Raw genomic sequence first — 16,945 nt, forward strand, 5'->3', positions numbered from 1 at the left:
CAGAGAGAGGAGGGGAAGACAGAGTGGGGAGAGAAAGAGAGACCTGCTTCACCGCCTGTGAAGAGACTACCCTGCAGGTGGGGAGCTGAGGGCTCGAACCAGAATCCTTATGCTGGTCCTTGCACTTCGCGCTATGTGAGCTTAACCCTCTGCACTACTGCCCGACTCCCTCCATCTCCCATCTTGCCTAGGATGGGTGCACACTGGACCCCAGGCCAGAGGAGAAAGCATGGGGCTAGGGTCTCAGTGGACTCCACCTCTGCCCAGTCTCTTCTCCTTTCTTAGCCTCAGACTCCCCTGTCACAAACAGAAGAGGCAGAACTGGAAATTCTCTGGCTTTCACTCTGGTGTGGAGTGTGGTGTTTTCAGCATCTTTCAAGTATGATGTTGACAGGGAGATTCACAAAGCAGGGTGTGGGGGGTGCCTGGCTGCCCCTGCCTGGAAGAAATCTCCAGGTGTTAAGGCCTCTACCCTGAAATAGGTCTTCGGCTGTTAAGAGAAACAGACTAGGGGCAATGGTGGGAATAAAAAGAGACCAGGAAAAATTTTTTTTTAAAAAATTTATTATCTTTATTTATTTATTTATTGGATAGAAACAGCCAGAAATTGAGAGGAGGAGGGGAGATAGACAGGGAGAGAGACAGAGAGACACCTGTAGCACTGCTTCACCACTTGCAAAGCTTTCCCCCTGCAGGTGGGGACTGGGGGCTCGAACCCCGGTCCTTGTGTACTGTAATATGTGAGCTCAACCAGGTGCGCCACCACCCGCCCCCCCCCAGGAAAACTTTTTATCCAAAAATATATCCACATTTTAATCATCACCAAATATCAACCTGGGAAATTAAAGGAATCACAGTCCAGGCCCCAGAAGGGCAGTGGTCAGATGTAGTGTCCAGAGTAAGCCATCACTGGAGGAAGCCAGCTGCCAGGAAAGTTAATGTGGGGACCAGCAGGGTGGACAACGGCAAGGGCGACAGCCGCCCGGAGGCCTGGGACTTGAACACTGTGCGCTTCCCCAGGGGCTGCACAGGCCTGACATTTTCTGTCATATCCACTTGCATCTGATCATCGAAGAACAACTTCTCAGAGAATGCAAAAATCTGCAGAAGGGACAGGCAGGGATCAGTGAAGAGGCAGGCAGCAGGTAGACCTATACTCCCTATGTGGCTTCATGACAGTCATCTGGCCTCTCTGAGCCCTCAGCAGAAAAGAAGGTCAGATTCTCCACCTCTCAGGTTTCCATGCAGATGTAAATAATGAGAGATTTAGGGCGGGGGTAGATAGCATAGTGGCTATGCAAAAAGACTCTCATGCTTGAGCAGGCTCCTAGGTCCCAGGTTCAATCCCCCACACCACCATAAGCCAAAGCCAAGTAATGTTCTGGTAAAAAATAAAAAAATTTTTAAAAAAAGGAGGGTTGGGTGGTAGCAGAGCGGTTAAGCGCAGGTGGTGCAAAGTGCAAGGATGGGATAAGTATCCCGGTTCAAGCCCCCGGCTCCCCACCTGCAGGGGAGTCGCTTCACAAGCAGTGAAGCAGGTCTGCAGGTGTCTGTCTGTCTCTCCCCCTCTCTGTCTTCCCCTCCTCTCTCCATTTCTCTCTATCCTATCTAACAATGATGACATCAATAACAACAACAATAACTACAACAACAACAACAACAACAACAAAAAACAATGGCAACAAAAGGGAAAATAAGTAAATAAAAAAAATTTTAAATAAAAATTTAAAAATTTTTTAAAAAAAGAATGAAAGATTGACAGTGCTCAACACTAGTGGGGGCTCAGCTTCTGTTCTCAAATTTGAGTGTGCAAATAGCACCTCCTGGGGGGACTTGGGAGGACCCTAGGTTGCCAGAGCCCATCTCCAGTGTTTCTGACTTCAGCAGGTCTAAAAGGAATCCTGAGAATTAGAATGTCTAGAGAGTTTGCAAATGATGCTGACATTACTGAGTCAGGGACAACTCCTTGAGAACGACTACTCTGAAATGGAAGCTCCGTGCAGGCAGGGATCTGGGACCTACTGGATCACTGCCACAGCCCCACAGTCTGGAGTGTCATGAGGCTCTGAGTACTGCAACCCAGAGTAGCACAGTGGATAAAATGTTGGACTCTTAAGCAAGAGGTCCAGAGTTCAGTCCCCAACATTGCATGTGCCAGAGAGATGCTCTGCTTCTCTCTCTCCCACTCTTCATCTGCCATTAATAATTTTTTAAATATTAATTTATTTCCTTTTGTTGCCCTTGTTTTTTTTTATTGTTATAGTTATTGTTGTTGTTATTGATGTCTTCATTGTTAGATAGGACAGAGAGAAATGGAGAGAGGAGGGGAAGACAGAGAGGGGGAGAGAAAAACAGACACCTGCAGACCTGCTTCACCACCTGTGAAGTGAATCCCCTGCAGGTGGGGAGCCGGGGGCTCGAACACAGATCCTTCCACCAGTCCTTGAGCTTAACACCACATGAGCTTAACCCTCTGAACTACCTCCTGAGTCCCAAATTCTTTTATTTATTTTACCAGAGCACTGCAGAGTTCAGACTTATTTATGGTGGTGTGGGGGATTGAACCTGGGACTTTGGAGCCTCAGGCATGAAAATCTTTTGCATAAATACATCTTTTAAAATAAAAAGGCCAGCCCAATTTGTCCATAACCTCACCAAAAAGGCCCTGATGCTGCTGAATGCTGCATTGACTTACTCAAAGCCTTCATGGGCCACATTTTGGCAGTCTGCCAAGGTTGAGCTAGTTCCTCCAAAGCCAAGCCCTGCTGAAATCCCTACACTATTCAGAACTTGGGGAGAAAAAAAAGTGGGTAGTTTCAAACATATCACAGTTAAGGAAGCTGTGCTGAATGGTTTGGTGGCCACAGAGGTGTGGATGGAGTTTTATGTTGTCAAGATCATAGGCAAGTGTGGCCTCATTGGCTATAATGTTTGAAGACCAATCTTTAACATCTGGTTATATTTGCTTTCTTATTTAAGTGTTCCTGGGCCATGTGTGACTAAACTGGTATCTGAATAAAATAAGGCAATGTCAAACTCAATAAATAAATAAATAAGTAAATATATACATATACACGTATATATAATAAAAGTCTATGATTATCATTTGTTGAACGAATGAACTATTCTCCTGAGGCTACACTGAGCCTCTCTCAGCTATTTCTGGCCTGCCCCAGGCCCACCCCTGTGCTGGTCCCCCTGCCTAGGGCACTGGCTCCCTGCCCACAGCTAGTCAATTCCTACCTTCTCTGACCAGCCTGCCACCTTCTGACCTTCCATCAAGGAAGGAAAGAGACCAGAAGTTTGCTGCCTCACTCTCCTATGGAGTATTTGCAGATTCAACCCACATACCTCAGCCACCTGGGGTTCTCCCCACCCCTACCCCCACCCCACCCCCAGCCTTGAAGGATCCAAACAGATGGTTTCCCAGGAGAGTTCAGGCAGTGTGTGTGTGTGTGTGTGTGTGTGTGTGTGTGTGTGTGTGTGTGTGTGTGTGTGTGTTTGTATGGTGTGTGGTAGTGGGGGAGAGTTGGAGGGGGAGACAACTATTTCTTCTGCTGGGTTCTGGGTACCTGCTTCTCGCTGAGTTCAATTCGTTTCTCAAACACAGTCCAGACAACCTTCTCCTCACAGCCCGGGGTGGTGAGTGAGCCCATGTAACGGAAATACTCCTTCAGTTTCTCCTCCTCTGGGATCAGGTCAAACAGGCTGATGCTCTCTTTCAACTTGGTGCTCAGTCCTGGGGGGGGGGGGGAGATACTTCCCTTATACATCTCATTCTGAAAGTCAAACTACCCAAACACCCAGCTCTTCTGCAGGAAGAAGTCTCCTCCCCTTGACTCACCAGGTTTGGGAATCTCGGACAAGGCATCCACCAGGGCTTGGAAACCATCGTTATTGGATCCAGCCTGGAACAAGAAGGTAGAGGACTTAGTAGGTACTAGAAGGAGCCCCAGTTCACTGTCCCTGATCTGGGGTGAGGAGAGCAGGGAGCTTCTAGAACTGAGACTGAGAGGTTCTCCCTCTGCTACCCAAAAGAATATACAAGTCTCTGAGAAAGAAGAGAAGTCAGGGCCTCCCAGTTCCCTTCTGAAGCACTGAGAGCCCAGGCCTCTGGATCTCAGGCTCCCTGGGAAGCACAGTGAATGGGGATCCCACCTCCACCAGGAAGGCCAGCACAGCAATCTCATCATTGGCATTTCCGGACGCCTTCTCGCTTTTTGATGACCCTTTCTCCTTCTCATGGACTATGTGCATCTGGCGGGGGTGTGAGAGAGGGACAGAGCACCCGTGAGGAAGCTGGATCACACCTCTTGTCCAGGGACACACACAATTCAATCAAAGCACCAAGTGACCCAGGAGGAGCCCCTCACCTCCATGGCAAAGTGCTTATTGTCGATGCTGTGCTCTGAGCCGTTATTCAGCTTCTTGGACCAGTGCAGGTGCAGCTGTGTGGCCTGGTACTTTGAGCTCAGTCCTCCCTCCGCAATCAAGGGCTCATTTTCCAGCAATACTACCACTGGGGGGAGGGAGGGCAGACTCCTCACACCCATCTCCCCCAGCTGCCCCCCCAGAGCCACCCAGAGAGGAGAGGATTGGGTGGAAGCACTTTCAGAAGGAGTGGAACCCCCCTTTCTTTGGCCCTTCCATTATTTTGCCTGCCTGCTTCTCCCTCTGCACACCCCTCCTCTTCTAAGCAAGCAGTTCACCCTGTGTCCTCAGGATCCCTGGACCCCCGCCTCGTCCCCTGACCTAGGCATGGTCCGGCCTCTCTTCGCCTCTCATTAGCTTAGCGCCTACCTTTGTACTTGCCGTTCCTTCTTCTAAGAAGGCCTTGCTCCCTCCCACTCCATGAGTGACTTGAAAATATGGCTAGTCAGAAATTCTGACTAGTCAGAAGTCTCCCACCCAACCCCTCCTACTTAAAGCTGGAACTCTGGCAGCTCCTCAGCAATGGGGCTCAGGCCTGACACAGCCTCCCGCACCACCTCCTCTCAGGGTGCCCTGCCTGCCTCCCCTGGGCCTTTCTCTAGCCCACAGAGACCGACCTGAGTGTCCATTGTTTTTCACACTCCAGTTTTTTTTCTTGTGGTAGTCAGAGAAAGAGAAGGGTGTCAGGCTTTGGTTAAACACTGCCTTGGAGGTGTCGATGTTGATGGGGGACTGATTATCCTTTTTGCAGTCACCCTCCCAGTCGGCAGGCCCTGAGTGGGGAAGGAAGCCAGGTTGAAGAGTCAGGGGTACCTGGTGCAGGGGCATGGCCTCCTCACCCCACTGATGTCAGGCCAGAGCATCCAGGCAAACTCCAAGGTCCAGAGATGGATGGCCGATTTGTGCTGCCAAATTCTGTCCTCTCCCCCTCCACCTCCCTCCTCAGGTTCTCTCCCCTCCCCCTATCTCTTTCTCTCTCACACACAAGGAAAGTTACTGGGATTAGCAGTCCTGGCTCTGGTGATGGGTGGACTGGAAACAGGTGACCAACTCCAGGGTGGGGGACAGAGTCCTGATGCTGGGCAGTGAAGGCACTACTGTGAGAACCTGCTTCCTGGAAGGTGTTAAGAGTGCAAAGGTGAATGGGAAAGCACTCAGGTGTTGCAATAGGGAGTCCCCAGGAGATGACACCTTCACGGGACTGAAACAGGGATGTAACCGCAAAGAAGCCTGGTTCCCAAGGGTGTCACTGTCCTGTTGCTTAGACAGGCAGGGGCAGGAAGGAGGCAGACTGCAAGGAAATTGATCAACATGGGGATGAAAGATGGGGAGGATGACCGCCCAGGCCCATCTGCTGGGCTGTCACTCTGACAGAGTTATAAAAAAGAGATAAAGTGGGAGTCAGGTGGTAGCACAGCGGGTTAAGTGCACATGGCACAAAGCACAAAAACCAGCGTAAAGATCCCGGTTCAAGCCCCTAGCTCCCCACCTGCAGGAGTGTTGCTTCACAGGCGGTGAAGCAGGTCTGCAGGTGTCTATCTTTCTCTCCCCCTCACTGTCTTCCCCTCCTCTCTCCATTTCTCTCTGTCCTATCTAACAACAACAACATCAATAACAACAACAATAATAACTACAACAATAAAACAAGGGCAACAAAAATGAATAAATAAATAAATATTTAAAAAATAAAATAAGAGATAAAGTGCATTTCTCCCTTTGATGTTGCTGCTAATCTGTTTCACAGAGGGACTTATCTTCTCCCTGTCACTAATGATGACAAGAGGTAAAGAAAGGTCACACTGCAGTACCTGTTCCTTGAGCACCAAGGAGAGTATGTGAATGTGTGTGAGCGTGTGTGTGAGCCTCTTTGTGAGCATGTTTGTGTTAGTATTAGAAGCTGACACCTGCTTGCAAGCCATCATGACCCCCATCCCTTCTCACCTTTTTTAAATTTCCATTTCATTTTATTTCTCTTTCTTTTTTCCTTCTTGCTCACTCTTTCTTTCTTCCTTTCCTTCTTTCTCTTTTTTCTTTCTCTCTTTCTGCCTGTGTCTCTAGATTTACTTATTCACTAACACAAAAGAAAGAAGGGAGAGAGAACCAGAGCATCACCCTGGCAGATGAGATGCCAGGGATAGAACTCAGGACCTCATGCTTGAGAATTCAATGCTTTCTCCACAGTGCAAGACTCACTGTACTCACCTAGGCAGGTGATGTTGGAGGACTTGAGTTGAATCTGGTAGCACCAGTTTGATGCTGGAACAGAGAGAAGGGGAATGTGGGTGTTAGTGTTTATACACACACAACATTCTCAACGGGGCTTCTATATTCATTCATGCATTCATTCATTCATTCATTCATTCATTCATTTAATAGAAATAGAGAGAGAGAGTTAGGCGATAACTCAGTGGGTTAAGCACAGGTGGCGCGAAGTGCAAGGACCAGAGTAAAGATCCCTGTTTGAAACCCTGGCTCCCCACCTGCAGGGAGTCGCTTCACAAGCGGTGAAGCAGGTCTTCAGGTTTCTGTCTTTCTCTCCCCCTCTCTGTCTACCTCTCATATCTCCATTTCTGTCTGTTCTATCCAACAATGACGACATCAATAACAACAACAATAAAGAACAAGGGCAAAAAAAAGGGAATAAATAATTTTTTTAAAGTCTGATGTGAATCTTTATTATTATTATTATTATTTATTTTCCCTTTTATTGCCCTTGTTGTTGTTGTAGTTATTATTGTTGTTGTTGTTGATGTCATCATTGTTGGATAGGACCGAGAGAGATGGGGAAGACAGAGAGGGAGAGAGAAAGATAGACACCTGCAGACCTGCTTCACTGCTTGTAAAGCGACGCCCCTGCAGGTGGGGAGCCGGGGGCTTGAGCTGGGATCCTTTCGCCAGTCCTTGCACTTTGTGTCACGTATGCTTAACCCACTGTGCTACCGCCCAACTCCCTGGGAATAAATAAATTTTTAAAAAAGAAAGAAAGAAATAGAGAGAAAGGGAAGACAGAGGAAAAGAGAGACACTTTCCATGCTGCTTCACTACTCATCAAGTTTTCCCCCTGCAGGTGGGGACTGGGGACTTGAACCTGGGTTCTCACACATTGTAACATGTGCACTCTACCATAAGTGTCATTGCCTAACCCCTCTATAAAGCTTGTTTAAAAAAAGGGGGGGGAGCAGTGGGTTAAGCGCACATGGCTCAAAGTGCAAGCACTAGAGTAAGGATCCGGGTTCAGCCCCTGGCTCCCCACCTGCAGGGGAGTCGCTTCACAGGAAGTGAAGCAGGTCTGCAGGTGTCTGTCTTTCTCTCCCCCTCTCTGTTTTCCCTCCTCTCTCCACTTCTCTCTATCCTATCCAACGACTTCAATAACAACAACAGTAATTATAATGATAAAACAATAAGGGCAACAAAAAGGGAATAAATAAATATTAAAAATAAAAAATAATGTTCAGCGGGGAAGCAATTACAGAAGCCAGACCTTCTACCTTCTGCAACCCTCAATGACCCTGGGTCCATGCTCCCAGAGGAATAGAGAATGGGAAAGCTACTGGGGAGGGGGTGGGATATGGAGATTTGGCGGTGGGAATTGTGTGGAGTTGTACCCCTCCTACCCTATGGTTTTGTTAATTAATCCTTTCTTAAATAAAAAAATAAAAAATAAATAAAATATAAAAAAATAAAAATAAAAAATAATAAGAAGAAAAGAAAATGGAAGATTTCTTTTCATCCCAGAAGGTGGCACAGTGATGTAGAGTTGGACTATCAGACATGACACCCTGGTTTTGATCCCAACAGCACAGGTCTCAGAATGATGCTCTGGCTCTTCCCCCCCCCCCACTCACTAACAAATATACACGCATCTTTAAAAAAAAAAAAAAGGAGAAAGTAGTCATCATAGGACAAATGAATTACAAAATAAATCAGAAGCAAACGTAAATGAAAAATTCCACTATGACAGCAATAAGATTCCTATATTAACACCAAGTTTTCACTGCCTCTTTGTAATTGGCTTATCTTTGTCTTCTGTCTGCTGTACCTCTCTGGTGAGTATATTTTCAATAAAAACCATTTTGTCCCTTTTCACACTCTGCTTGTTGTGAATTCTTTCACAAGGCCCCACACCTGGTCATCCCCTCGACATCCCCAACCACCCATACACAACTCGGGAAGAAAATGTAGTGGCAGGGAGATGGCTCAGTGAACAGAGCACAGGACTTGCATTCATGAAGCTCTATGGTCAATCCTTGACACCAAGTATGTCAAAGCAGTGCTCTGCTACCTCTCTCCTTCTCTCTCATTAAATATTGTTTTGAGAGGGAGAGATAAAGGTATAGGGTTGATAGCATAGTAGTTATGCAAAAAGACTTTCATGCCTGAGGCACCAAAGATCCCAAATTCAGTCTCTAGCACTACCATAAGCCAGAGCTGCACGGGGTGGGTGGAGGGGGGGAGGGGCTAAGGGCAGGGGGGAGGAGGAAGAAGCAAGAATAGGGGACAGAGGTGATAAAAGCCATAGATAGAGTCCTGTTTTCCCTGACCCATGACCCCCATGACTGATCAACTGGCCATCACTTTGCTCAGGTCCCTATGCCTCAGCCAGGGCAGGGCAGGACACACACACAAACACTCACACACAAAACAGCCCCTCTGGGCCCCTCAGATGTTATTTACTTTACTGGTGTGTGTGTGTGTGTGTGTGTGTGTGCACACACTTTCAGTAAGTTGCTCACTAGCCTCCCCTTCCTTCTTTGGAACCTGCCCCAAATCTGAAAGGGAGTCTCTAATGAGAGACAGGAAGATAAAGGAGGGTTCAGCCTCCTCTCCAGGGACAGCAGAGCCAGGTTCAGCCTGGCAGCCTTCCCAGACCTGATCCAGGATGATAGAGATTATTCAAGCCCTGCTCTTGGAACCTGCCTTCTTGTATTATTAAGACCCATTCTTGGCTAAAGTCTTACAGCGAATAGGCAGGAAAGCAGCTAGGCTTCCCCCCCCCCCCCCCCCCCGTGCCACCACCTTGTCATCCTGATCTTTGGGACTAGTCAGACTCAGATTCTAATACTGGCTCTGCAATCAGGGAGGCTGTTCATCGGTAGAGTGCAGCCCTTGCACACGTGAGACTCCAGGCTCCTCCCTGACACCATACAACAAAGAAGACAAAATTAAATAGCACATCATACGTGGCATAGCAGGATTCTCTTTCTCTCATTAAAAACTCAGCTTAGATGGAACCAGCAGTGGCTCATCGGGCTAAACACACACATTACAGTGTGTAAGGACCTGGGGTTTACCCAGGTCCCCATCTTCAGGTGTTGAAGCAGGGCTGCAGGTATCTCTCTGTCTCTTTCCCTTTCTTTCTCTCTCTCTCTCTCTTTTTTTTTAACCAGAGCACTGCTCAGCTCTGGCTTATGGTGGTGCAGGGGATTGAACCTGGGACCTTTGGAGCCTCAGGCATGAGAGTCTCTTTGCATAACCATTATGCTATCTACCCCTGCCTGTCTCTTTCCCTTTCTATCTCCACATTCCCCTTGCAATTTCTTTCTGTCTCTACCCAATAAAAAATAAATAATGAATATTTTTTAAAGTTTAGTTTTGGCAAAACAGCTCACTTGGATAGTGCACTGCTTTTCCATGTGCAAGACTCAGGTTCAAGATTAGTCCCCATCACACTGAAGGATATTTTTGGTACTATAATCTCTCTCTATCTAAAAATAAATAAATAAATAAATAAGGTTTAACCCTAGCATTACCTAGAAACAATAGAACTAGCATCTCCAGAAACAGTCTGTATCACAAAGTCCCAAATAATAATGAAATACGTTAACAATAAAGAAACTGTGTAGATACTTATCAAAGGGAGATGAGAAACTGCACCCATGTGTCAATAACCATACTGTAAACTGTTAACCCCTCGATGAAAGATAGAGACCTCGATGAAATGATAAAAACAACCAAATAGTTTCTCTATTGGTTTCTATACTATCTCCAGGGCAGAAAAGATGTATAGGAACTCTGTGTTTTCTTCCTTTCTTCCTTTCTTTCTTCTTTCCTTTCTTTCTTGCTCTCTCTCTCTTGCCGTGTATGTGTGTGTGTGTGTGTGTGTGTGTGTGTGTGTGTGTGTGTGTGTAAAAGAAAAAAATAAAGTCTAATAGCTGGGTAGATGATTCAGCAGCTACAGTGCACCCCTAGGTCTGATCCTTTCCCTCATAAATGACAAAGTAAGTGAAAGTGATGTTCTGGTCTATTTATCATGCCTGAGGCACCAAAGGTCCCAAGTTCAATCCCCAGCACCACCTTATACCAGAGATAAACAATGCTCTGGTTAAAATTAATAAAAATTAAAAATTAATAAGTAAATAAAAAGATATAGAATAAAAATTGGATAAGGGAGACCACACAATGACACTATGATGCATGAGAACCTGGTTTCACCCCCTGGTATCACATACAAAAGTTAACTTCTATTGATTTGTAAAAAGGTGTGCCAGCCAGTGAGCAAAGCTTTTGTGTCAGAGCAGGAATTCTAATTCATTTTCCTGGGAGCTGTGGATTAAGGACAATCCTTTTGAGCTTTTGTTTTGTTTTGAAGATTTTTTATTATTTATTCCCTTTTGTTGCCCTTGTTGTTTTATTGTTGTAGTTATTATTGTTGTTGTTATTGATGTCATCGTTGTTGGATAGGACAGAGAGAAATGGAGAGAGGAGGGGAAGACAGAGAGGGGGAGAGAAAGATAGACACCTGCAGACCTGCTTCACCGCTTGTGAAGTGACTCCCCTGCAGGTGGAGACCAGGGGCTCCAACCGGAATCCTTACACTAGTCCTTGAGCTTCAGGCTACCTGCACTTAACCCGCTATACTACCGCCCTACTCCTGTGAACTTTGATTTTTTAAATATTTATTTATTTTCCCTTTTGTTGCCCTTGTTGTTTTTCATTGTTGTTGTACTTATTGATGTCGTTGTTGTTACATAGGACAGAGAGAAATGGAGAGAGGAGGGGAAGACAGAGAGGGGGAGAGAAAGATAGACACCTGCAGACCTGCTTCACCACCTGTGAAGCGACTCCCCTGCAGGTGGGGAGCCAGGGGCTGGAACCAGGATCCTTAAGCCAGCCCTCACGCTTTGAGCCAGGTGCACTTAACCCACTGCGCTACCGCCTGACTCCCGAGCTTTTATTTTATCAGCTATAAATTAGAACTCAGCTGGTCAGGCTGTGGGAGAATTAACTGAGAGGTGACAAAGCTTAGAAGGAAAGAAGAGGGAGTCGGGCGGTGGTGCAGTGGGTTAAGTGCACGTGGCGCAAAGCGCAGGGACCATCGTAAGCATCCCGGTTCGAGCCCCCGGCTCCCCACCTGCAGGGGAGTCGCTTCACGGGCGGTGAAGCAGATCTGCAGGTGTCTATCTTTCTCTCCCCTTTCTCTCTGTCTTCCCCTCCTCTCTCCATTTCTCTCTGTCCTATCCAACAACAAAGCAACGTCAACAATGGCAATAACCGCAACGAAGCTGCAACAACTAGGGCAACAAAAAGGGGGAAAAGTGGCCTCCAGGAGCGGTGGATTCATGGTGCAGGCACCGAGCCCAGCAATAACCCTGGAGGAAAAAAAAAAAAAAAAGGAAAGAAGAAGGTAGTCGGGCGGTAGCGCAGTGGGTTAAGTGCATGTGTTGCAAAGCACAAGGACCAGTTAAGGATCCCAGTTTGAGGCTCCGGCTCCCCACCTGCAGGGGGGTTGCTTCACAAGTGGTGAAGCAGGTCTGCAGATGTCTTTCTCTCCTCATCTCTGTCTGCCCCCCCCCAATTCTCTCTGTCCTATCTAACAACTATGACAATAACAACAGCAATAATAACTACAACAATAAAACAACAAGGGCAACAAAAAGGAATAAATAAATAAATATTAAAAAAAAAAAAAGAACGAGGGGAGGAAGGGAAAAAAAGATGGGCTGGATGGTGATGTACCCAGTAAAGCACACATGCTATCATGGTTAAAGGTTCAAGCCCCTGGTTCCCACCTGTAGGAGGGGAACATCTTGGCTGGTGAAACAGCACTGCAGGTCTCTCTCTCTCTCATTCTCTCTCTCTCTCTCTCATTCCTCCTTCCCTCTCAATTCCTGTCTGTCCTATTAAATTAAAAAATAAATTTAAAAAGGGGATGGAGGTATCACAGTGCAATCCAGGCAGCCTGGAAGTTGTCAAAGTCCCTGACAAGTCTTTCCCCTCTCCATACCCCCCCTTCCCTCAAGCCTCCTGTAAGTGTGCAGATGGTCAAAGCTAGGGAAGAGCAGAGAGAAGAGAAATGAAGTGAGCTGGAAAATAAACAGGGATGAGGACATTCCTAAGAAAAGCACAGCTTCTCCCTAAATCTGAGGCCACTGAGTACACCCACCTCCCCCCCGGAGTCCCTGGAATTCAGACTGGGTGGGGAGGAAACAATGAGTGGGCCAGGTTTTCAGCAGGGGGCCAGGAGGAAGGGCCAGAAAAAGTGAGGGAGTGGCCATGGAATAGGAAGCAGACCTCTCACTCTGAGCCCCTCAGGACCACCTGAGGATTTGGAGCTTCCCAGCTCTGGACAAGCCTTTCTCCTGCCCCGCTGATTTTCCAGAGCTGGGTAGCCCCAGCACAGGCTACCCCCTGCCCAAAAAGCTGTTGTCCCTGTGAGCTGTGGCTGGGGTAAAGCCCAGCCCAGGGGGGTTGGTGCTGCAAGACAACAGCCACTTTGCATCCAGGCCCTCTCTGCAGGTGAGCAGATCTCTGAAGCTGCAGCCCTTTCACCTGCCTGTCAGTCCTGCATTTCATGTCCCCAGGAGACAATACTTGGGAGATCACTTGGGTGATGATAGGCTCTTTGTCACAATTCTCTGTGTCTGCATCTTCAGAGGCTCCAAAGGTTCAACGTGCCTCCATAGTGGATTGCCCCACTCCATACACCCCTCCGGGCTGGAAGCCTGCCAGGTCAGGGGAAGCCTTGCATAAGCCAGAGTTCTCCGAGTAGGCTCTGAAGAGCTGAACCGCCTCTCTGCCTACCCAGGACCATCTGATGCAGGCTGAACATTCCTTAGGAATTTGCTCTTTCCTGCTCTGGCTCCTGAGTTTGTAGTGGTGACCTCTGATCCACTGTCTTAATCACAAGAGACTTTTGACCTGCTTAGTTGAATGCTCTTGTAACTACCCTTTTCAGAAGGCAGGAACTAGGAAAACATAAGGTTGATGAGGATAAGGCCAGGGGTCAAGTTTAAATTCTCAAGTGATGGTTGGGGGCTGGTTTTCTCAAAAAAAAAAAAAAAAGTAGGGGCAGCATCATGAGCCAGCTCCTTGACTCCTTCCCAGAAGGATTTGCTCAGGAAAGGAGCCACCAGCCCTCTGTCACATCACCCCCAAGAGGACCAGAAATAGAGTGAGAGCACTGACAGCCTGTCACTGTCCCCCTAGAACCTCCCCTCCCTTTTCTTTGGGGGTGACTGAAAACATTCTCTCTGCTGGACCTTGCTCACCCCACCCTCTCACTCTAGGAGGAGGAGAGGAATACTGAAAAACAGCTCAGCAAATCCCAAGTATTTCCTGGGCAAAGTCGCTGCAACTCTTGGCCAGGGGTCTGGAGCTTGGGGGGTGGGGTAGAGGGAGTGAGAGCCTCTCCTGTCCCCTCTCTTCTGGCAGCAGAGGCTCTGAGGACTTCTGTGTGCAGCCTCTCACTCCACAGCCTCAGGAGCCCAGAAAGAGAAAATGGGTGGAGGAAGGCAGGTGTCCGTGGGGCACATGGCTGGTGTGGGACTGACAGATTCCTAGCTGGCTGGCCCAGACAGTGACAGTCATCACAATCATTGCTTCACGGAGTGCCTTCCAAGTGCCACAGAGGCACTGCACCTGGCACTCACACCTTATCTTATTTGAATCCTTGAAACAGCACCTTAAGTCAGAATTATTATCTCTGCTTCACGCAAAAATACCAAACAAACTAAACAGGTTAAATGACTTACACAAGGTCAGACATCTACTAAGCAGATGAAATAATTGCAGTTTCTCTTTTTACTAAAATCCAGCGGCTTAAGTGGATTATAATCATTGAATCGTACACACGCATTTTTTTTTTCCAGCCTGCCTTTTCTCAACTCTCCTACGAAGAAATGGAAGATGCTGTAAGATCCTCTTCATCCTCCCACCCACCCCGCCTCGCCCACCAGGCTCAATTCTCTCCTGCAAGGGGTTCTCTCTCCTCCTCTCAACTGCTAGGGTACCCTCACTTCCCAACTCCGGGAATCTGAGAGAAGAGCAAATGGCACAGGAGAGGAGATCTGGCCCTGCGGACCCCAAGAACCATCCAAAGGAGCGCTGTGCTAGGACCGGCGGGTGACAACCTCCCTGGAAGGTCTTACACCAAAGGACGTGGTGCCCCAGGGGGTCCCAGAGAAGTGACCCCCCGGATCCCCGTGTCCAGCCACTACAAGGACCTTCAACGTCTTATCAAATATTAACACGCCTCTCCCGCCACCTCCCACCTGGACGAATAATTAAGAGCTCGGCTTCACCATTAATCTTTAAACGAAAATCACCCCGGCCGGAAAGACCGGCTCGCCCGGGACCTCGGGTGTGCGGTCCCGCGCTGGGGGCTGGGCCGGGGGCCGGGGCGGGGAACGGAGGGTTGGCAGCGGGGACCCGGGGCACCACCACACCCCATCTGCTGTCTCTGCCAGGGGCCGGGGGATTTGCAAGGGCAGCAGCCCAGCACTGAGTCTCGGCGGGATGGACAGCACCACACTGACAGACAGACAGACAGACAGACAGACAGACAGACAGACAGACAGACAGACAGACAGACAGACAGACGGGGGTGGACCAGAAAGCGCGTGCCACGCCGGAAAGTGCGAGAAATGCCTCAAGGCGGGTCGGGGGAGCATCCTCCCCGCAGAGGTGAGGGCGGAGGCCCGAGCCCCTGCGCCCCGCGCACCAGAGGAACTGCAGGCAAGCGCACGGAGCCCGCGACCCCGATCCCCGGCGCGCACTCAGTCAGGGAGGGGCGCGGGGCGCGGGGCGCGGGGCGCAGGGCGCGGGGCGAGTCACCTGCACGGGCCGCGGGGTGGGCGGCGGCGAGGGCCAGGAGCGCCAGAAGCAGCTGCATGGTGCGTGGGAGCGAAGGCGCCGCAGAGCTGGGGGTCGCGCTCCCAGGAGGCCGCCGCGGGTACCGCCAGCATGCCTGCGGGGGTTATTATCACGTCGGAGCCGCGACGTCAGGGAGCCCCGACACCCCGGAGCTGGGGACCGCTCCTCCCCCTGGCGGAGCCTCCCTACCCCTCCCCTTTCCCCCCTCCTCTCCCTTCCATTCTCCCCTCCCCTTCCTTCCCCCTTCTCCCTCCCCTGCCCTTTTCCCTTCCCTCTTCTCACCCCTCCCCTTCTCCCCCTCCCCCTCCCCTTCCTCCTCTCCTCTTTTCCACCGCTCCCCTCCTTACTCCTCTCCCTTCCTCCTCCTTTCCCCATCACCTCTCCTCTCTACTCCTCCCCTCCCTTCCCCTCTCCTCACCTCACCTCCTGCAGCCCGAGCTGAAGTCCTTGGTCCCTCCTCACCCCCAGCAGCCTTCCCCCCTTCCCCCAGCAAGCCACCTTCAGTCTAGGGCGCCGGGCAGCCTCACCCACCCTGGTCTCCCGGCTGGGAGCCGCCTCTCCTCTCCCTCGAGCACCTGCTGTCGGGTTAGGACCTGGGCAGCGACAGCGCGGATATTGGACTCACTCCAGGTCCGGGGCCGGGCGGGCGCGCCTGCCCAGGATCATCTTTAGCCAACCGCTGCGGCTCGGGAAAAGCCCTGGGGCCGTGGGGAGGACTGGGGTCTGGGGGTGCGTGTGGAGGTAACCTGCGGTGGGCAGGGCTGAGGGGTGCGAGGTGGCGGCTCCAGAAGGAGGGTTCCTCTGGGTTTCGCAGCTGTTTCTAAACTTCGATTCTGATTAAACCAAAGACCCTCTTCCAACAGATATGGAAGCTGCGCCTAATGTCCAGTTTTTGTGGTGACGGTCAGAGTCGGGGGCTGGTGAGCGGGGGGTTACTGCGTGGACTCTATTGAGAATTCGGGACCGACAAATTAGCTCACTCAAATAATGCACTGCGTTGCTTTGCCATGTTCATGACGCAAGTTCGAGCCTGATCCCCACCCATCTCATTGAAGGAAGCTTCAATACTGTGATCCCATTCACCTTCTCTCTCCCCGACAATCTCTGTTTCTGCTTAAAAAAAAAAAATCGGAAGGGAGAAGCTTGGTTCTGTTGAGATCCCCCAGACCCTTGAGATAAAGGAAGAGATCAAGGTCAGAATGGACCCCTAGTTCATAAAACGCCAGAATCTGATAAGGAACGCCCGTGAAGGAGTACAGTCATGTAGGAAACCCTAGCATTGGGCAGAATGGGCCTGGGGGTCCCCACAGAGGGGAGACTACCCCTCGGCCCCCCTCAGTGCCTCTAAAAATCCTCGTGGCTGGGGAAACCTCGCACCTGAGGTCCGGGCTTCCGTGGCAGATTAGGAAGCTCAGACTGGGGT

At 49.6% G+C, this 16,945-nt stretch overlaps 2 protein-coding genes across 4 annotated transcripts; one reads left to right on the forward strand and one right to left on the reverse strand.

Annotated features, from left to right (window-relative positions):
- Positions 1-559: 559 nt before the first annotated feature.
- Positions 560-16,582, reverse strand: CA4 (carbonic anhydrase 4). 3 transcript variants are annotated; one of them, XM_060203894.1, is made up of 10 exons: positions 16,564-16,582; positions 16,054-16,115; positions 15,484-15,616; positions 6,634-6,687; positions 5,049-5,204; positions 4,374-4,519; positions 4,159-4,257; positions 3,845-3,908; positions 3,573-3,739; positions 560-1,101 (listed from the first exon to the last, which is right to left on the reverse strand). In XM_060203894.1, the coding sequence occupies exons 1-10, from the start codon at positions 16,565-16,567 to the stop codon at positions 907-909; spliced, it is 1,080 nt and encodes a 359-aa protein (XP_060059877.1). In that variant the 5' UTR covers positions 16,568-16,582; the 3' UTR covers positions 560-906. The 3 variants fall into 3 exon arrangements, with proteins under 3 accessions (XP_060059877.1, XP_060059878.1, XP_016040995.2); XM_060203895.1 differs by lacking the exon at positions 16,564-16,582 and having other exon boundaries at positions 15,946-16,058; XM_016185509.2 differs by lacking the exons at positions 16,054-16,115; positions 16,564-16,582 and adding an exon at positions 15,941-15,959.
- LOC103108109 (ATP synthase subunit g, mitochondrial-like) lies at positions 1,243-2,935 on the forward strand. Its single transcript, XM_060202480.1, has 2 exons — positions 1,243-1,250; positions 2,629-2,935. Exons 1-2 carry the CDS (start codon positions 1,243-1,245, stop codon positions 2,933-2,935), a joined length of 315 nt encoding a protein of 104 aa, XP_060058463.1.
- Positions 16,583-16,945: the final 363 nt, after the last annotated feature.

The sequence above is a fragment of the Erinaceus europaeus genome, chromosome 12, assembly GCF_950295315.1.
Source record: "Erinaceus europaeus chromosome 12, mEriEur2.1, whole genome shotgun sequence".
Classification (NCBI taxonomy): domain Eukaryota; kingdom Metazoa; phylum Chordata; class Mammalia; order Eulipotyphla; family Erinaceidae; genus Erinaceus; species Erinaceus europaeus.

Coding starts and splice junctions, on each gene's coding strand:
- CA4 (XM_060203894.1), bottom strand. Junction 15,617..16,053: donor CTCCCAGCCGGGAGACCAGG/GTGGGTGAGGCT, acceptor TAACCCCCGCAG/GCATGCTGGCGGTACCCGCG. Junction 3,909..4,158: donor TGCTGGCCTTCCTGGTGGAG/GTGGGATCCCCA, acceptor TTCTTGTTCCAG/GCTGGATCCAATAACGATGG.